The 21,237-nt window shown below is 38.9% G+C and overlaps 1 protein-coding gene across 5 annotated transcripts; it reads right to left on the minus strand.

Moving 5' to 3' along the window:
• Positions 1–11,457: 11,457 nt before the first annotated feature.
• On the minus strand, positions 11,458–20,756 carry LOC129779173 (tudor and KH domain-containing protein homolog). 5 transcript variants are annotated; one of them, XM_055786465.1, is made up of 4 exons: positions 20,543–20,756; positions 13,456–13,941; positions 12,623–13,399; positions 11,458–12,563 (listed from the first exon to the last, which is right to left on the minus strand). In XM_055786465.1, exons 2-4 carry the CDS (start codon positions 13,898–13,900, stop codon positions 11,983–11,985), a joined length of 1,803 nt encoding a protein of 600 aa, XP_055642440.1. In that variant the 5' UTR covers positions 13,901–13,941; positions 20,543–20,756; the 3' UTR covers positions 11,458–11,982. The 5 variants fall into 5 exon arrangements, with proteins under 5 accessions (XP_055642440.1, XP_055642442.1, XP_055642444.1 ...); XM_055786467.1 differs by lacking the exon at positions 20,543–20,756 and adding an exon at positions 20,346–20,456; XM_055786469.1 differs by lacking the exon at positions 20,543–20,756 and adding an exon at positions 20,255–20,277.
• Positions 20,757–21,237: the final 481 nt, after the last annotated feature.

The following is a 21,237-nucleotide window of genomic DNA, read 5'->3' on the forward strand; positions in this document are numbered from 1 at the left end:
TTCCCATTACGTACGAAAATGGCGGGAAAACTGAATATAAATTTGAAAGATTCATTCAGGATGAATTTTCTCAAGGTGTATATGTAAAAGTGTGCCTTTTTCTTACCGTTCAAGGTTCTTGAAGTTTGTTATATTTTTTTCCATTTTTCCATGACAGGTCTATATACTGCACCCATAAAAACCTTTAATAAAAGAAGCTACCAAATCTTTGGTAACGAAAACGTTAGTAGAATGACGATATTTTCTGTACGTGTTACCAACCGTATGTGAAATGAATTTCAGCTGCAATACACATCTCTACCAACGATTGGTACACTGTATTGGTAACTTCGCAGATAGCAACAATGCTTAAGGGTAAATTATTTTCAATCATTTTCTAACGTGTTTATGAAATATCCCATTTGTTTATTTATTAGGCTCATTAACATTTTAGCTGTAACAGAGCCGGGGTTTTACGTTATGGTAAATTACACAGTACTAGCAATTTAGGCGTAATGGTTTCCTTTCTGTTCTTCCATTGTTCAGCAGACCGGACAGCGGAGACAGTTGATATTGATCATTGTTGGGTTGTTGATAGAACAACAGCCCGATGTTTCTTGCAGAGCAAAGCAGTTGTATGGATGAATCGATCTTTGTTCCACCGTGGATCGATCTCCATCGCTGATGATGGTTGCGTGAACGTAGTTATTCTATAACAACACAAAGATGGTCAATTGAGGGCCCTGAGTTTGAACTCACGATCGATCGCTTAGTAAGCGAACGCGTAACCAAATAGCTACGAAGGCCCCCTAAATCAACGTTGAACCGACGGTCTCTACTGCCTGTGTAACATTCGTTTACCATTTTCGTCGCGTAATATGTACGAATAATTCGTCCGACAAAAAAATACTAATAAGCAGTTGTTTTCGTATAGCTTATGAAAATAAGGAAAATAAGGAAACAGGAAAATCTAACAAATAACCATTAGAAAAGTGCGCAAAATACATGATCTAGGTTGAGAACTCTCCTAAAAATGTATCGTGTTGTAGAAACTTGCACAAAGTATGTTTACAAAAATCTCCAATCAGAGAATCAAATGTCCAATTATTCGTGTCGTATTACAGGTCTGTCCAATTAAAGCATCCCCCACCAGTTGCTAAATTTCGGTTGACATACACAGTTAGGCAACCCTTCACCATAACTTGGCAACTACACCGGGAGTTGCCATTCTGGTTAATAAAATAACAATGCACGCATAGGGTAACAGCCGGTTCATAAATTGTGCAACGCAGTAGTAACGACCAGTGCGAAAATGGGTTGCTGTCCAAAATAGCAGAAATTACCAACGCTTATAGCAACACGCCGGGGGAGAGTACAGGTTGAAAGGGCAGGCATGTGGTGTGGACGATATAGACTACCCCATGCTAAAGCACCTCCCAATCGCGTCGAAATGCTTGCTGCTGCAAGTATTTAATGATATTATATATGGATGCGTAGTACCATCCCTAGTGTGTGGAAGACTGGGATCGTAATACCTCTACCCAAGTCCAAAGAGAAAACATCTAGTGTCATTGGCTATAGATCCAGCTGCGTGGGGAAATTGATGGAAAAAATGGTTAACAGAAGACTGACTGAGGTGCTGGAAAGAGAGAAGCTCTTGGACGAACTGCAGTTTGGATTCCGCTCTGGTAGGGGAGTCGAAAGCTACTTTGTAGAACTTAAAACATGCCTCCATAAGCATTTCAAGCCCTCACATGTTAGCACAGGTTTGCGCCTGTGCTCTCTTATGGCGGGTTTACATTAGGGAGTTCTATAGCTATAGATGGATTTATTCACCCGAAAATAGATGTAAACGGGTGAGAATATATATACACTTCTTCGAGGTTGTATAGAGGTTGTATAGTATAGAGTATATGTATAGAGTGTATAAAATAAATTCAGGCATATGTAAACGCTGGTGAATTTCTCACTGGTTAGAAATCAATTCACCGAAAATATGAATATATTCATTATAAAAGTTCGCGCTAGTGTAAACGGTTGATGCGATTTCTATAAATCTCATCATATTTCTTCACACGAATATATCATACCTTGCTAGCTTTCTAACCGACAGATGTTTCAAAGTAGCAGTTCACTTTTCTTCATAAAACGTTCTTATGCATAATCTTCCGGAAAACCCCAAAAAAAAGTTATAGGTTCTCCCCAGTTTTTGAAAAGCAACATCAAGCTCAATTGTCCCATGTTGACATTCTATTCAGGACTGTCTCACTATGTATTTTGTGTAGATCCATATCAAATAAATCGGTTCAAGTACTAGAATTTTATGTCACGCTTTCAACAAGGCTAATGCACTCATTTCTGTTTTGGAAGAATTAACTTATTCTCAAACAAATGAAAAAAGTTTAACAGAACACGTGTACACCTTGTTAGCGAATGCCTAATAACAATGAGATTTACATTCTGCTAAGGTGTTTTAGATGATTCCCTTCATCATAAAATTATGTTTTTATGCATAATATTCCGTAAAACACAAAAAAAACTTTTTGTTTGTTCCCAGTATTTCAAAAAACAACATCAAGTTCAATTGTCCTAGTTGATATGCTAGGCATAACAGTCCCACCATGTATTTTTGAACCGTAATCAAGCTTGATTGATTCGAGTGAGGGGACTTTTCGCATTTCATTAACCAATAGTATACTGCTTATAAAAAACCCGGTGTATTGCCGAACTGAAATGCTTAAAGCTTCTGGTAGAGAAATATGCTAGAAAGCTTTGATTGCGTTTTTCTCAGTTACTGATTTAGGAACATGGAACAACTATGCGTAGAACGGCAGATCAGGCTTATGGCAGAAATCCAGAAATCGATTGCAAAGCGCAGTCAAGAGTGTATCGACTGGGCAGACGAAGTTGGGTTCACGATTTCTATTGGGAAATCAAGTATTCTAGCAATAAGACAACGGGCCAGGGGTGTTCAAAGAGAGTATTTTTATGAATGGCAAATCCAGTGGCGTAGCGTGACCGGTTGACACCCAGGGCGGATTACTGGAGTGTCACCCCTCCATAATACTTAGTTTTACTTCAAACTTATCAAACTTATTTCAACAAGAAACGTATTTATAATAATATTAGGTAGGACGAATAAGTAATCACAAAGTCTTCACGCGTTGGTCACTGTAATTGACAGTTACAAAACAAGAAAGTAATAACGGTACGGAGCTCAAAGTATTAAACATGTCTGACCCATCGTTCGACGCAAATTTTTAATTAATTTTAACTCAGATAAGCCTCTCTACAAGAAGCCACAGAAACGTACACGTTTTCAGTTCGCTATCAGATACTCGTAACATGTGTCGAGCTTGAATTGCTTAAATTTTTTTTGTTTCTTCTTTAGACAATTTTGACCGTTCTTGTAATTCCCGATGAAAATGGCCAATGCACTCCAACATTCCCTTCTCCATCGTGGAACCGGGTCTGGATGGTCTTTTGCTTGGTTTGCTCTTATCAGAAATTCTACTTTATGTAGCTAATTTTTAATCGTTGGATTTTAATCAAACCTTCTTAATAGCTGTTTCGAGTAGACTGTTCATTTCAACAGCGAAAATATTGATTGTGTCACATGTACCCGAAACCCACTCACCCGAAAGGCATTCATCCGAATTCCACTCACCCGAATGTAGCAAATACCCAAATGCGACTGCTATCCGAATGTAACTTCTACCCGAACTTACACTTACCCGAATGCAACTATTACCCGAATGTAACATCTACCCGAATGCGAGACTTGCCCGAAATATTCAAATAACACGCAAATTTCATTATTAGGAAGAATTTGTATATTTATTTTTGATCAGTGTTAATATTAGTTTCGTACGTTCATTTCTATTCAAAAAGTATTTTTCGTGGGTAGTGCAATTTGAGAAATAGTGGCGTTGAATAAAATCATTTTGAAAATAATGAAATGTGAAAGAATGCTGTTTCATAACGTATTATGAAGTCTATCCATTCATATGGATGACGCAGCCCGTTTACTTAAAAGAAAGCTGTCAATTTCGGTACATAGATATTATGGCACTGAAGTGCAATTTTGATTATGAATTTATTTTATCGCAATGAAATTTATTCTGAGATTACTGTAATGGGGCGAAGTCCCCATCTAACGAGGACAAGGAACCGAGGCTGCCTCTCGTAAGCAAACCTGTGTTTCACCGATTGCCCGGTTAGTTTAAAACACAGGAGACTATTCTCTAGTTAGTTTAGGTCGCTTTCGGGTTTTTGTTACATTCGGGTAAATGCCTATTTGGGTATTTGTCGCATTCGGGTATAAGTTGTATTCGAGTATTTGTTACATTCGGGTATGTGTTACATTCGAGTAAATGTGCTTCGGGTATGGTATTCGGGTAAATGGGACACAACCGAACATATTATAAGTGCATTCAGTCTGATAACAACGTTACTCAGAGATGGTCCTTTGGTTTGCAAATATTCTGCGCTAGTACTTGTAGTACAACGCACTAGAAGTACAGATAAACGGAAGTATTAAATCATAAAATTCTGGTAGGAAAGACTGTGCACTCGATCCAGTATTTGAATCGCAGAATACTTCAGTGGCTGCTGATCTGAATGAGCACATCGAATTCGCGACAATCTTTTAACAACACACCTGTGTTGCTCAGAAACATCTCTCAGCGATCAGTTGAAACTGCGCTAAAACAACTAAACATATTAAACAGTTCTAAAAATGTCACACACTGTAGATTCTTAGCAAAATCACATTGTCCTCATAAGCCTAAAGTGTTGTATACAAACTCTATGGATACGGTTTTCTTTGTTTTGCTTTCCCAGCAAAATATGAACTCCTTCATTTGATCATGACATGGGGCCCTATTATAGAAATCGAGGCAATAAGAATTTTTCTCGTTAGCTCTATTTTACTATTATAGAAATCGAGCAATTCGATAGCACCGAGCGAGTGATAACTATCGATGCATGTGTCAGAACTTTTCGAGTTGTTTGGTTCACTTGTTGCATATCTTCAGAGAATTATTTTGTTTTGGCTTGCATCCCTTTTGGAAACATTTCAGAAACGCTTCAATATATGCAATTTGCAACACATGTTCGTTTGTTTTGATCAGCATTTGTTTTACGGTGCTGCCAGAATAGTCTATACAAGGTAAGTGTTCAATCCAGCATTATTTACATTAATCATGTTATAACTTACAATGCAGAATTTACTTCCAGCGCATATTTCAGTGGCTGAAAATGAGTGGTAGAAGAAAAAAAACCAAATAACCACCAGTTTGAACGGCTCCTTGAAACAATGGAAGCGAACGTAGACATTGCTCGAGATCTTTGTGGAGGCAGTTCTTATATAATCCCGGTGTAGGAAAAGTTGGAGGAATCCAGAGAGGAACTTAATGCACTGAGACCACCAATGCATTTAGGTTCAGAATGGCAGAAAGTAAGTTTTTCTTTTACGATACACATAACTTTCATAAGTAAATTTTATCATACTCTTTGAATTTCTTCAACCGAATTTCCTACCAAAAAATTGCTTACTTCTACTAGCATACATTAGTAAGTTATTTTTGGCAACAATTTTCTTTTTTATTGCTATACTATGCCACACTACACCACTTTCACTACAATAGATCAAAATAATGGTCGCAGTGGTCGCAATGCTCCTATAGAAGATTCCAAACTTTCTATACCATATGCTAAAGCTATCCTGCAAAACAATAATGGTTTTATTTAAATTACAGGTTTGGATTGACATGAGGGGAAACGTAAAGAAAACACTAGCACACAACAAGCGAGAATTTAGAGCAACAGGTGGTGGTCCCAATACAATAAAGCTATTAACGCCGCTACAACAAGAAATCGACGCTAAAAGAGAATTACATGTTGCATTACATGAATAACAAAAATTGTTTTGCTAAAAAAAAGTGAAATTCGTGCGTGACTCTTTTCGGAATTCCATAGATTGCAGTCATGAAAATACATGAATAAGTTCATTTTTTGATAATTTTTTTTTGTAAAGCAAATTGTTCCACGCTGTCGTTTTTTTTACACATGCATGCGTGCTTTACGCCTATTAAGCTTTATTCTTTGAGGGAATATCAATTTACTCCAAAACATAACCATATTAACACTTTTGGAAATACATTTTCATAGCAGATGCCACCAAAAAAAGATTTGGCATCCTTTCTATAGTGCTTCGTGAAACATTTCAAACTTGTTTCAAAATATTTCATCACAACCGCTGACATTCGAGCTTGCTAACGAATCGAGCAGTTTTCCTCGATTTCTATAATTCCAGATTTTACTCGGTGTGATAGTGATAGTGATTGTATCGATTTCTCGATTCGATTTCTATGATAGGGCCCATGATTGGAGCGGTCGATAGCCTGCAAACGGGACTTCATGAAAACAGCTTCTCCCACCCAAAACTAAAAAACTTGGTGTGGGTTATATCTGTGATGTGATTGAGGATGACCAGATTCATGCATCATGCATCAACCGCAGACCAATCGAGACTGAAATGAAATTTCAAGAAGCTATCGCTATTAATAATGATTGAAATAGTTTGCTTTCGAAGCATTTTCGATCTATTGAAACACGTTTTTAACACAATAAGTAAAAAAACTCATAGATCTTTTATCTTTCGAATAATGTTATTTTCATAAAACTTCGTTCTTCCGGTAGAGAGAGCTATAACCGCTGAAAACCTTGTACTTCGAACGTAACCTCCTCGTTTCCGAGACTTTGAATTTACACCCCAGGACAGAAATGAAAGATGTAGCATAACGAAATAATGAACAATAAAAAAAACAAGAAAGATTCTATCACATGGACTTTTCCATAGTGACTTGTATTGTCAGGTGATACCATAAGTAATAACCGGTTACCTTCATTCAAAATCATGTTTTTTGACGTAGGACTACGTCTTTCATTTCTATACCGGGGTGTAAAACCAAAGTTTCGAAAACAAAAGAGTTACGCCGGAGACCGAGATTTTGAGCGTTAATAGCTCCTAAACAACTGAACGAAATGGTATGATAAACACTTCATTCGAAAGATAAAATGTCTACGCGTTCTATACTTGTTACTTTTTGATCCAAAAACTTGTTTCAATAGTCTTAAAATTGCTTTCAAAACAGGCTATTGAAATCACCAATCGGTATATAAGCGAGCGCCGCTCGGAAATCCACTCAGTTCTAATTGAACAGCGATTGGAGCATGTTGTCGCTGTTGTGGTGAAGCTAATTTCGTTTATCATGAAAGCGCTGATGAACGGTGTCACCAAGAGCCTGTTTGTGCACCTAAGGCCAGAAGGGAATCCATCAGGAGGAGAGTGATGCCACAAACGGTTCCCCGGGAAGACATCGCTACACACACATACACGCGCGGAATTCTTTCCGTTTGGATGCCATTCAGCATCGAGAAAGTTCCGGAAGGATCTAATCATTTCTGGAAAATAATCTGCCAGTTCCTCTGGGAATTTAAAAATACATTCATGTGAAAGGGTTTATTTTAATGTTTTCTAACCATAGAACACAGCGATCAAACAAATTTGATTTTGTAACTTTTCAACCAAGTGTAATTATCAGGAAAGCTTCTGAAGATTATTCTTCCTCATCAGTAGGACATTTCCGTATCCAATATTGTATGCGCCCGCAATCGATTATTGCTCAGTCGCCGAAAGTTCCGAGCTCAGAGAGTTCATTCCCCTCTAATTTGCCTTCCAAATTGCCATCGTAAACCACACCTTCTCTCGATTCAATCACACACAAAAAGCATACTTAAGCGATATTCTGGTGGTGAGAGACATTCATTTTTCGTGAGGACATCGACAAGACAACATCGTTGCCTAACGTGCTGGAGGAGGAAGACGGCGAAGGATCGACACATACACGCGCGGAATTCTTTCCGTTTGGATGCCATTCAGCATCGAGAAAGTTCCGGAAAGATCTAATCATTGCTGGAAAATAATCTGCCAGTTCCTCTGGGAATTTAAAAATACATTCATGTGAAAGAGTTTATTTGAATGTTTTCTATCCATGTAACACTGTGACCAAATATGTTTCAATCAAGTGCTATTAACAGATGATTATCGAGTTAGCATAAACCACTGGTGGGCTTCCAGTATCGAGGAAAATGTGGAAATATCCAATCGTCACTGAAAATAATCTGCCAGTTCCTCTGGGAATTTAAAAATACATTCATGTGAAAGAGTTTACTTTAATGTTTTCTATCCATGTAACACTGTGACCAAATACATTTGGTTTTGTGATTTTTCAATCAATCGCAATTAACAGGATAGCTTCTGAAGATTATTCTTCCTCATCAATAGGATATTTCCGTATCCAATATTGTATGCGCCCGCAATCGATTATTGCTCAGTCGCCGAAAGTTCCGAGCTCAGAGAGTTCATTCCCCTCTAATTTGCCTTCCAAATTGCCATCGTAAACCACGCCTTCTCTCGATTCAATCACACACAAAAAGCATACTTAAGCGATTTTCTGGTGGTGAGATGCATTCATTTTTCGTGAGGACATCGACAAGACAACATCGTTGCTGAGGGTGCTGGACGGCGAAGGATCGAGATCTGCCCTGAAACGCAAGCAGTTTGTTTGAAACTGTGAGGGAGCACAGAGAAGCCGTCCTTCAGGAGAAGAGATGGTGACCATCGAAGCAGCCGCTACACACACACATACACGCACGGAATTCTTTCTGTTTGGATGCCATTCAGCATCGAGAAAGATCCGGAAAATAATCTGCCAGTTCCTCTGGGAATTTAAAAATACATTCATGTGAAAGAGTTTATTTGAATGTTTTCTATCCATAAAATATCCATATAATACATTTGGGTTTGTGATTTGTTAATCAAGTACAGTTAGCAGGAAAGCTTCTGACGATTATTCTTCAGAACAAGGTTTTTTGTATCCTATATTGGATGCATAAACCCCTGTGCTTCCAACGTAACGCTCTCGTTTTCGAAGTCCCCCAAATATTCATTTATTCATTCATTCAGAATGGATTTAGATTCAACTTCAAACAAATGATCTCTAAATCAACGATAGTCCTACGTCACCCTTGCGGTCATACCATAGATATAACCCACTTCCTGTTTTTTTTCAATATAATATAATTGTCATGTTCTTGGGTGTCACCCCTCTCAGCATAACCTCGCATAATCACGGGTGCATTTTACAGTAGTCCTATGAAGAGTCTACTAGCTGAAATAGGTGATCCGCCATCCGAGATGGTATGTGTACAGAGAATGGTTCATGCGTTAGTCAGATGGGAGGAGTGCCCAGCCAACGTAACGCTTAATACTCCATACGGAGTTAGGTCTAAGCAAAAATATCAAACCCTAAAGGGTGAGATACTAATAGTGTCGTTGTTTGTTCGGATTCGGCGAGCGTCTTCAAAGCTGTAGAGGGTGGTAAAATCAAACACCATATCATCACAGAACGTTAGAGCAAGAGCCAAAGAATTATGCGTATGCTAAAAAGATAGAGAGCAATAAACGTCCGTTGACTGATTGATGATCAATGTATATAAAACATACAGGTACACTACATTTAAATAATAATTTAAAATACTAATCCATCTGATTTTTTTTGTTTGAAAATTCCCGGTGAAAAAAAAATGGGTGGGTTATATCCAAGCAAACCATTTGTCATGACAATTGTCATGCGAAAATGCGAAAACAGAATAGAAACTGAGAGAGGTTGGCGTCGACATCATGCCTCATACCGTATGTTTCTATTCTGTTTTCGCATTTACGCATGACAATTGTCATGACAAATGGTTTGCTTGGTTATATCTATGATATAACCGCAAAGTTGACGTGGGACTAGCATAGTTTAGCAATCATTTGTTTGTATTGATTAAATTTTGATTGAATGAAACAATTTCCGGTTTCAATCGAATTCAATATATTTGCTTTATGTGTAAAGAGATTGAATAAATGCCATGTAAGGACAATTCATGCATTGTGATAGATTATGTTCTCCGTTAAAAATAAAATTTAATGACAGTTCTTTTACGTTTGGTATGATGCCTTTGAGGCCCTAAATCCAGACAGGAATCACCCGGCGCATCAGAGCACTTATTCATTGCGCAAGTCCACACGTCTTACCTCGAGGTCGGTCCGTAATCGAAAGAGGACTATGCAACGATGTTTCAGAGCTTCTCGCCACGTTGATGTGTTGCCAGTATCAATAATAAATGCACACCATGACTTCCTAAATGAGCTACTCTTATTGAGGGGTATATTGAGCTCACTCACGATGCCTAGGAGAAAATATGTGAACGGAAGAATTATCAAACGATGATTTTATTTTACATTTCCATCTCAAGTTTGCATCTCTCAAGTGTACGTACTTCTCGAGCCGCGAATTTGCTTGATTTGATGAACTTCAGGCGCTCAGTCCAAAAATACCCCCGGCTTGCATGAAGCAACAACTTCAACTTATACTTTTTATATTATAGAGCCTTTAAACTTGAAAGTTCATTCGCCTCTAATCTCTGCAAGGTTTACCCAGGTCCCTAAATTTAGAGGACCATGGTAAGGAAACATATTCTAGTCTGCACAAAGGCAAGCGAGTTCGAAAGTACTCGCAGTTTGAATTTATTCGCAATGCCGATTTTCCCAGACACCTTGGTTTAAAAGTCTGTATTAGATAAACACATTTCAGTCGAAACAAAAATACCCCAGACCTGCATGAATTTGCAATGCCAATTTCCTCAGACACCTTGGTTCTGAAGCCTGTGTTGGGGAAACTCGTTTCAGTCGGAACAAAAATACCCCCGACTTGCATGAATTTGCAATGCCAATTTCTCCACGCTCCATGGATTTGAAGTCTGTGTTGGGGAAACACATTTCAGTCGGAACAATAAATACCCCGACTTTCATGTATTTGCAATGTCGATTTCTCCAACACTGCTTGGTTTTGAAGTCTGTGTTAGGGAACACATTGTGGTGAGAACAAAAATCCCCATACTTTCATGTGTTTGCTATGCCGATTTCCACAAGGCTGCTTGGTTATGATGGCTGTGTTGGGGAAACCGTAAATCGGGCCAATCAAAACGAGGTAGTTAGGGCGTTTAGATAACGCTTAACATTTTACAGTTATTCAATTGTTTTTCTAATGAAAAATAACATTTTATTAATTGCGATGGATGCGTAGAAATATTCCCTATCAATTGATGTAAACGTCTTTCCGATCCAGTAAGAAATGTTCGAGTTATAAGCATTCAGAATCTTTCATTTTTTCCTGCATGTTCTGTGTTTAGGTTTTCATTTTACCCCCCATATATTCCGGTTAGACGTAGTCCCACGACAAAAATCCTGGCTATTTCCCGGTTGAGCTACACCCTTCAGGATGAGTATAGCTGGTATAGAGTGAGGAAACTTGGTTTGTTTTACGGATGTCAATCGAAATATTGATCACAAAGAACAGTCATGTTCATTTATTCTACTCTGATGATTATTTAAAACAAAGATTTTCTATGATAATACATTTTATTGATCCTCATTAGGCTGGCGTTTATATTCCAGCTTGTCAATCACCCTGATCAACTTCTCTATACAATTACATTGTATAAGGTAGACATCATCCAAAAATAGTACTTCAGAAATCGTACGTACAAACTAGATAACCATTCCTATCACTTCTCATTGATCTTTTACTTGGAATCCATAGTATTCCAATATTAAGCACATTCTAATTCTATTCATATCGAGTTTAAAAATAAATAAATAAAATAAATTGTATTGTATGTGTGCAATTAGAAAATCAGAACTATTTTGAATTAACTTCTCCGGTATCTATTAGTTTTAATGATCTGTAATCAGTAATTATAAAATCTATTTACAACTTTAACAAATTATTGTGACTTTTTTTTCTCAAAAAACTGAAACTGAACAATTGATTAGTTCTAAATTTGTATCTCTTAGAGAAGTAATTAAATATTTCAATACTTCTCGCAAAGATATTACTGTATCAGGCCATTGCTTTGTTCCTCACAGGTAAGCTCATTCGAATCACTGCTTGGCTTATAAATATTAGACAGTTTAGCACTATCGTTATCGGTGCTCTTTGAGCTATCGTTGCGTGTCTTTGTCGTATTTGTAACATCATTTGGGTAGCTTTTCAAATTTGTAAAGCTACATGATTGTTGACTAGTGCTACCTTTATCTGTTTGTTGTAATGCGTCCGATTTAGGGCTAAGTTCTTCGATGACACTTTGTTGTGGCATTTTCGGGCTAATTTTCAACGGAGTTACTGTCTTCGAAGAAGAAGATAGGTTTACGGGAACTCCAGAGCTAGATGTGTGTGATGTTTCTTCTATTTGAAGAACGTGACTTCTGTTGATATCGCCAAAATTGATTGCCACCTTGGCATGACCTTCATTAACAAGCTCCAACGCGATATTGATATCCGTTCCACCTGGAGCGGTATCATACAGCTCAACGCCGGGTACGGGCGACCCTTCGCGACCTTCGAGGGACCCACGGTGTGACCCCTTCTTTTTGTATGTTGCAATACGAGAGAGAAGTTTCTTCCATTGCGCCACTAAATGAAACGAATATACAATGAAAAAGTTTGAATTTCATACCAGACTGACGACTCACCATGCGTAAGTTCCTCAAATCTGCTAACAGCAGATGGATCCCATTCTTCTCCGGTTATCGAACCTATCGAAGAATTTGGCTCAACATGTGCAAGAAAGCACTCGATTGCTTGGAATCGAAGTGCCAGGAAATCGGGTCGAAGTTCATAAGCGTCCGACGGCTGAATATACTGGTTATCACCATAATCAACAAAATACAGGTCTAACACAACTTCACCAGGTTTGAACTCGTTTGGAAGTATAGCAACTATTTCAGCACGATACCATTTGTTATCGGCGTTAAACTCTGCGGCCACTATTTGACCAAGATATGGTTTCCGAATTCTGTGGATCTCTTGGTTCTCGACTTGATTGTAATATTCGGTCATAGTTTCGACAAGAATATCTAGTTCCGCCGATTGTGGGCCAACCAGTTGTAGATAGAAGCGACTCGGTGAAACCACAGCGGATACGAATACCTCAAGTTGACCAGATGAGCTCGTCGATCTGAGTTTTTCAACCGTTGGGGGCGGTATCTCTCTAGGGATTGGAGTTGCTGTGATACTATTCGGAGGTGTTCGAATACGAGGCTCACGACGCATGTCTAACTGCTCCTGACTTTTCCTGAAATCGGCATCATCTTTTACCTTCTGCTCGATGAGTGATTTGGCGACATTTATTTGATTTTGAGTGCCAGTGATCATAACACGACGACTCTCGCCGCGGATGCGAGTTCCCTCGATCCACACCTTCGCCATGGATTTCCGACAAATTTCCTGAAGAGCGTCGCCGCATCGACCTGAAAGAAGTGAATATGCTGATTCTGTGGTAAATATATTCGAATGTTCAGCCTACCTAATATCTTGCCACATGCGGTTTGCGGCACAAGTATTTCCTCCGTCAGCGTAATTTGTCGAGATGCTTCTTTCTTTATTAATTCTTCTGCTTTGCGTATTCCTGCTTCGGTTCCATGAATTTCACAAATTTGATATGATTCATCTTTTTCTCGAAAACAAATTTCGGTGTGGGTGCACTCCTGGATGTGCTTCAGTGTGTATCCTTTCCTACCCACCACAAGGGGTACAATCTTGTTGGAGAGTGTTATTTCAACCGTTTTCGATTCATCTTTGCTCAGCATTCTAACAAGCTTCGATACTTGGTTACTGAATCTATTGCTTGCAGTCTCGCTGTTCTGATCATCTTCCTTCTTCTTTGTCAGGTAGGCGTAAACGAATGCAGTTCCAACACTCAGTAACGATATTCCTACTATTATAGGAACTGCCACAGGCGACTTAATCATTTTTGTGTTGGGGGAGAATGCGTTTCTCGAACATCTGATTCCTGAAATATGACATAATATAACGGGTATTTCAATAGGGACGCTACAAAAGTAGATCGATAGGGACAGCAATCGACGCCATATTTTACCCGCTCAGTAAGGTTTGCCATTTCATAATGGAAAGATATACAATCCAACAACGAGTCGAGATTATTAAAATTTACTACCGAAATTCGTAGTCAATGGCCTCAACTTTAAGAGCGCTACGTCCAATTTATGGTCGTCATAATCGTCCTGCCAGATCAACAATAGAACGTCTAGTGGAAAAAATTGAATCCACAGGCCAGTGGCGTCGAGTGGATTTTTCGCACCCGGGGCGGAAGTATCTGGTTGCACCCCCTGCTCTTCGCTTTCTATATATTGGGTTGGGGAAAAAGAAATGTCGTATTTCTGATCTAAATTTGACGCTTTATTTAACATACTTAAAATTATCCAATTTAAGTCAATTATGCGCCGTTTTATTCGCAAACTTGTTGCCATTTAGAAGGCAACTTCATTATCCCCCCTTATAAAACCCACCCTCCTTATTTGCAAAAAACTCAGACAGCCAGTTTTCGCAAGCTTTTTTTGAGGCCAACTTAGTATCACCAAGAGCGTTTTGCATGGACCGGAAGAGATGATAATCACTTGGAGCCAGATCCGAATTATACGGTGGGTGCAATAGGACATCCCATCCGAGCTCCCGTAGCTTCTGACGGGTCATCAAAGATGTGTGAGGCCGAGCGTTGTCCTGGTGGAAAGCAACACCATTCCTATTGATCATTCCTGGCCGCTTCTGGTCAATCACCTGCTTCAAACGGTCAAGCTGCTCACAGTAGAGAACCGAGTTGAGGGTCTGGTCATAGTTGAGCAGCTCATAGTGGATGATTCCCTTCCAATCCCACCAAACACACAGCAAAACCTTCCTGGCCGTCAATCCGGGGTTGGCGATGGTTTGGGCCGGCTCAACGCGCTTCGACCACAACTTTTTTCGCTTTAGGTTGTCGTACGTGATCCACTTTTCATCACCAGTCACCATCTTCTTCAAAAATGGGTCGAGTTCGTTCCGTTTCAGCAGTGCATCGCAGGCGTTGATTCGGTATAAAAGATTTTTTTTGCGTCAACTCGTGTGACACCCATACATCCAGCATTTTTTGGAATCCAATCTTCTGCAAATGGTTCTAAACGGTTTTATGGTCTATACCCAGTTCCTGGCCAATCGGGCGAGTGCTCACATGCCGGTCTACTTGGATGATTTCAACGATTTTATCCGGGGTGTATCTTCGACAGCCACTACACCAGAACGAAATCGATCAAACCAACTCTGTGCTGTGCGAATCGTTACAGTATTGGGTCCATAAACTACACGAATTTTTTCGGACGCCTTCGTTGCAGTTTTACCTCGCAGGTAGTAAAAACGTAAAATATGGCGAATTTCTTGCTTGGTGGACTCCATCTTTGACGCGCTATAACTTGAGACTGAAAAGGACAATCACAACACTGTCAAAACGAAACTTGTAGCACAGATTGTCTGATTGTCTGAAAGATGAACTTTGAATAGCCGTATAGTATGACCCGATGCGATAAGTACAACACAAGATATGTTTAAGTGTTGCCATATATTGACAATATACGATATTTCTTTTTCCCCAACCCAATATAATGTATGCCGAATGGTGAAGTATTTATTAATATAGGGGTATTTTTGCACCCCTAAAATTACGTACCCGGGGGCGGTCCGCCACCTCCGCACCCCCCCAGTCGACGCCACTGCCACAGGCACAGTACAAAATGTTCCCGTAGTGTCGAGAATATTGCTGCCGCTAGCGCATCAATTGAGGAAGACCCAAATCAGTCTCTCACACGTCGTTCTCAAGCTCTGTGACGTCGTTATGGCGAATTTTGCAAAAAGATCTTGGCCTACATCAAATGGCCATAATCTTCAGCGATGAGGTTCATTTCTGGCTGAATGGCTTCGTCAATAAGCAAAATATGCGTTATTGGTCAGACAGCAATCCACACGTACTCCATAAGTCACCATCGCATTCCGAAAAAAATACCGTTTGGTGCAGTTTATGGTCCGGTGGCGTCATTGGGCCGTACTTCTACCGTGATGATCAAGACCGGTAGTTACTGTAAATGGGAATCGCTACCGCTCAATGATATGGACTTGGATAATATGGGGTTTAAACAGGATGGCGCCGCAAGACACACAGCGAATTTAAAAATCTATTTATTGAAAACCAAGTTTGGTTAGTGTGTTATCTCACGAAATGGCCCAATCAATTGGCGATTTGACGCCGTTTAATTGTTTCCTGTGGGGCTACGTCAATTCTGTGGTCTATGCCAACAAGCCAACGACGATTGAAGAACTTCGTACGAATATCGAACGTGAAATTGCTGCAGTATCGGCCGATTTATGCTTGAAAACCGTCGAAAATTGGGTTCAGCGGCTGGACTTCTACAAGCGTGCCCGTGGTGACCATGCAAAAGAAATCGAGTTACATACACAATGGCATCAAATGTACTTTCACATAAATAAAGAATTTCATTGATATCCAAAACCTTTTTAGTTTTATTTAAAAAAAACTTTGAAGCGCTCTTATTGAAAAATCCGATATATAAACACAGTGGTGTGGCGTAACCGGGTGACACCCGGGCGGGTTACTAGGGAGTCACCCCTCCATAATATTTAGTTTTTGTTTTCGAATGAAAATAAAACTTATCTAAACAAGAAACGTTGGTCACTGGAACTGACAGTTACAAAATAATAAAAATAATAAAATATAGTTCATTTGTGGATGTCGAAATGCGACTTATAATAAATCTTATGAAATAAATATCTTTGGAAGCAGAGACCGACATTGATACTGTATTAGTGCTTCCCGTGCGCTTTCGCTCTCTTGTTGAGAGTTGAATGGAATGCGCAACAATAACGGTACGGGGCTCAACGTATTAAACATGTCTTGACCGCAAATTTTTAATTAATTTCAACTCTGGTAAGCCTCTCCACAAGATGCTGTAAGATTTGGAACCGATTCTTGGAAGTCCCACTTCATGATTAACTGGAACACATCCAATACAATCTCATTAATGACATCATTAGAATTAATTTCAGTGGGATTCAAATGTCTACGGAGTCTTGGGATGTTGAGTTCCCTTTTCCATCGTTGGACCGGGTCCGGAAGGTCTTTCGCCTGGTTTGCTCAGCTTTTGATGAATTCCCATTTAGTAGCAAATTTTTAATTGTTGGATTTTAATAGAACCTTCTCAGTGGCCGTTTCGACTAGACTGTCCGTTTCGGGTCCGGTTTTTCAACGGTGAGAAAAAATATCAGTGCATTGAGCGTATAGTAAATAATTTATTTATTTCAATACAATGTTTCTGTGTATTCACTTTTTTGTGACCTTCGTGCTGAGAATCAAAATAAAAAGTTTTTTATGTTTGAATAGAAATGTAAAATGTTTATTCCATGTTTAAAGAAAAGACAACACTTATATAGAATAAGTAAATAAATTTGAAAAAAAGGATTCGTTTTTTCAATGGTCGATTCAACAAAGATCGATTCTCTGGTACTTGTTCAATCAGTGAATCGATCCCTAAGCTGTTTAGAAAATAGATTCGTCCAGATCGATCTTTTTATTAAGATCGCCCAATCCTAGTCGATAGCCTGCGAACGGGACTATGAAAACTGAACTTACTGCATATCTAGGTACTTTTTCAGCATTTCTCAGCAAAATGACTGCGTTCACATTCAACGGAAACTATGCTCGAATTCATGACAATTAGTTGATCATTCGCAAAAAGTCACCAATAAATCATTCATAATTTATTAATCATAAACGGCTTGATAACGACCAGTTGGCAGCGGCATCGAGGCTTTTCAAATAGCCCTTTTCCAGGCCGAGTGTTCAGTTTATTTTTCCAAATTGGCCAAATTGGCATAGACGCGAATGAACTGAGAAAGTCTGATATGCTGAGAAAGCTTCTATAACTCAAAACAACATCGTCGTTAAACCAATACATTCAAACGTATGATTCAGGATTCATTATTGTTCTCGCAATAACAATACACGAGACACTCAGTATGCATTGCGAAGATTATTTTCGTGCTATACACAGTGCGGCCCGAGTTGATTACATATTTATTATCCCATCATCGTTATCTATTTGAGAATGCATAAAATCAACAACTCGTAAGTGTGACTCAATCAAACACAAACACGCTTCATCTAACGGTACGAAAATTGACCCAGTTCGTTCTATTGTAACACGGTACTGATTTCGACGTTTGGAAGCCCCTCGTTTCGTTGTAAGCACGATAGTTTGACAAATTCGCATGGTTTCGTAATTCAATGTGAATGACTTTAGCGAAAATATTTCGTAAGAACCAATTTTGCCCTCTGAAAAATTCGCTCATTCTAAAACAAGCATAACAAGGTGTACACGTGTTCTGTTAAACTTTTATTTTATTTGTTTGAGAATTAGTTAGTTCTTCCAAATCAGAAATGAGTGCATTAGTCCTGCTGGAAGCGTGTCATAAAATACTTGTACTTGAATCGATTCATTTATCATGGATCTACATAAAACACATGATGGGTTATGTCTGGAATATCAACATGGGATAATTGAGCTTGATTTTGTTTTTTGAAAAGCTGGGAACGAAGTGTTTTGTGGTTTTCTGAAAGTTTAGGCTTAAAAACATCGTTCTATTAAGAAAAGTGAAAATTGTCAAAATGAAACATGGGACAACTATGCGTAGAATGGCAGTATAGTAGTGTCAATTCACTTAGTTTTTGCGGCTTTTCATGGTGAAATGACTATACCAGAAACAACAACTTCGGGTCTCACTCGTGGTGCAATTGCATAAGAAAGCCAATGAATGTATGGGAAAGAAGTGTTTGCATTTGGTCCGCTCTTTTGAAAATTGAATCGTAGGCTAAGGTAGAATTGCCTTGCGATGGGGCCGAAATCAGAAGATTTGCAGTAAGCCGGAACTTCTCCGATGTTTTTCACTTATTCTAGGAAAGAAAGGGAGTAGAGTTTAAACACGTTATCCAACTTTAGAAGGAGGCGATCTGGCGTAGTGGTAACATCCATGCCTCTCACGCTAAAGGTCACGAGTTCAATTCTCAGTCCCGACATTCTTCCAAAAATGGAAGTAAAAAGTGAAGAACCAGCCAAATGTGTTGAAAGTCACTATAATACAGATAAAAATAGTTATCCAACGGAGTGTCAATATTGGCGTCAATGCGCCCCTCACTTGAGCTAACTTTTAATCAATCACCAGATAATTATTTGGTACGTATTCAGACCTTTTTTTTGGATTATAACACTTACAAATGTTGTAAACATCATAGCTTGCACACCATTTGTATCAGATTTACCAGGCTAAACCATGCAATTAACGCATTCCGATGAGCTGAATTCTGATCATGAGTTGTCCGATTCACTAATGTTGTTTTGTCCACATGATTCCTATGGCAACGGCTTGGCGCGCTGCAGTTTGTTTATGGTGTCCTTCGCGCATAGCAGAAATAAGGTTTCTCTGTGTTGAGTGTGTTGAAGTGAACACTTTTAAAATGCCCAATAAAAGGTAATATTCTGAAGAAAGCCTAAATTATGAATGGATCAATATAATGACAGCAAACTCAAGCCAAGATAAATGCAACATCTACTTGAAAATTCGATTTTTTTCATTCAAAGATGTATATTTCTAAAACCGGACAAAAAAGAATGATCATTTTTTGGACAAACCATGATCAAAGCTGGACAAACCATGATCATAATTTCTCTTTGAGGAAAATCGTTAAAAAACATAACTATTTGAATAATTTCGGGCTTTTCAACAAACCCAAACTCGTCTTAATTATGTGATTTTAATGAAGAAAAATCGATTTAGTTGCGATAGTTTGCTAGTTGCGTGAAAACACCCAAAAGTGCATAAACCAAAATCATTTACCCTAAACTCTTATTTTTAAATGCTTTAAAAAATCCCTCGGTCCACAATGGTCCCATCTTAGGAACAGGAATAAATTTGTTGTTATCGACATCCTTGAAAAGCTGACGCACTCATTGAATCACTGTTTTGAACATGAACGAGGCGAAGATACATGATCGCTATAATTAGATTCATGACATAATAGTCTAGCCACGTTGAGAGCGAACCCAGGTTCGCTTTGATGGAGCCAATAGAATTTCGGAGCAAAATCAATTTCATCGCCCGAAAACAGTATTATGCAATTCATGAATAAGGAAGGAATACAATACACTAATTCCACATGTCAACTAGCAGGCACCACTACAAGAATTTTTGTTTTGATTTTCCATGCGTACATTCCTCCTTGTGTGAAATCAAGTCCCGTATTATGTCTTCTTTTATCGATTTTCACAGTTCGATTCGTTAATCTCGCAAATCAAAACAAACCGTTTGCGAATGTGTTGTGTACTTGTGGCAACAAATTGGATTTCTGCTGATTGTGTGACTTGATTCTAAAACAAAACAGGATCACTGAACACCTTGAATTGGAATCAACATACTAAATACGCGGATGTTCCGGTGAGGCCAGCCTATTCAACCTTGATTAATTGAATTTTGTCAATCTGTATATAGCAACTAATTACCTAAATATTTAGTTTGTTATCCCAATCTGCCAGCAGAATAATGGTTCTGATATTTTCACACGTTTTCACTGATCACATCACGGCCAACCTTCTCTCGGTGTCAGCTGCTCGCATCGGTATGCTAATGTCAATACAAACACCGTTGAATGAATGGGTTGAGTACACTTGTGGCGGCATGCGGTCACCATTCTGTGTGGTGCGAAATCGACGTGTTCAGCAAGTGGCTGTGTGTTTTGTTTTCGAGGCGGCTTAAGAAGATGCGCATGTGGTTGTGAAAGAATGTTGACAGTTGAAGGCTGCTCTCTTGTTGTGGTTCCGAAAATGACGAAACGAGTTCTTCACTTCATATTGACAATTTTATATTTTTCATAAAAACGTATTCACAATCAGTTAGCTTTTACGAAACAGCTCAAAATCCAGCAGTCTGATTAATATGATGTACTAGAGTGGCGGTAAAGTGGTCCCCCTAAGGAATATGCCAATTTCCTGCACCTACATGCCAGTACAGTTACCGTTTTGACGTGGGACTACGTCTTTCATTTCTGTACCGGGGTGTTCAATGTTTCGAAAACGAGAGCGTGACGCTTGGAGTGCAAGGTTTTGACCGTTAATTACTATTTGTCGGCTGGACGGAGTGGTATGATAATCATTTAATTCGAAAAACCGAGAACTTGTTTTAATAGCTTAGAACTTGC

This window comes from Toxorhynchites rutilus, chromosome 3, assembly GCF_029784135.1.
Source record: "Toxorhynchites rutilus septentrionalis strain SRP chromosome 3, ASM2978413v1, whole genome shotgun sequence".
In the NCBI taxonomy this organism is placed as follows: domain Eukaryota; kingdom Metazoa; phylum Arthropoda; class Insecta; order Diptera; family Culicidae; genus Toxorhynchites; species Toxorhynchites rutilus.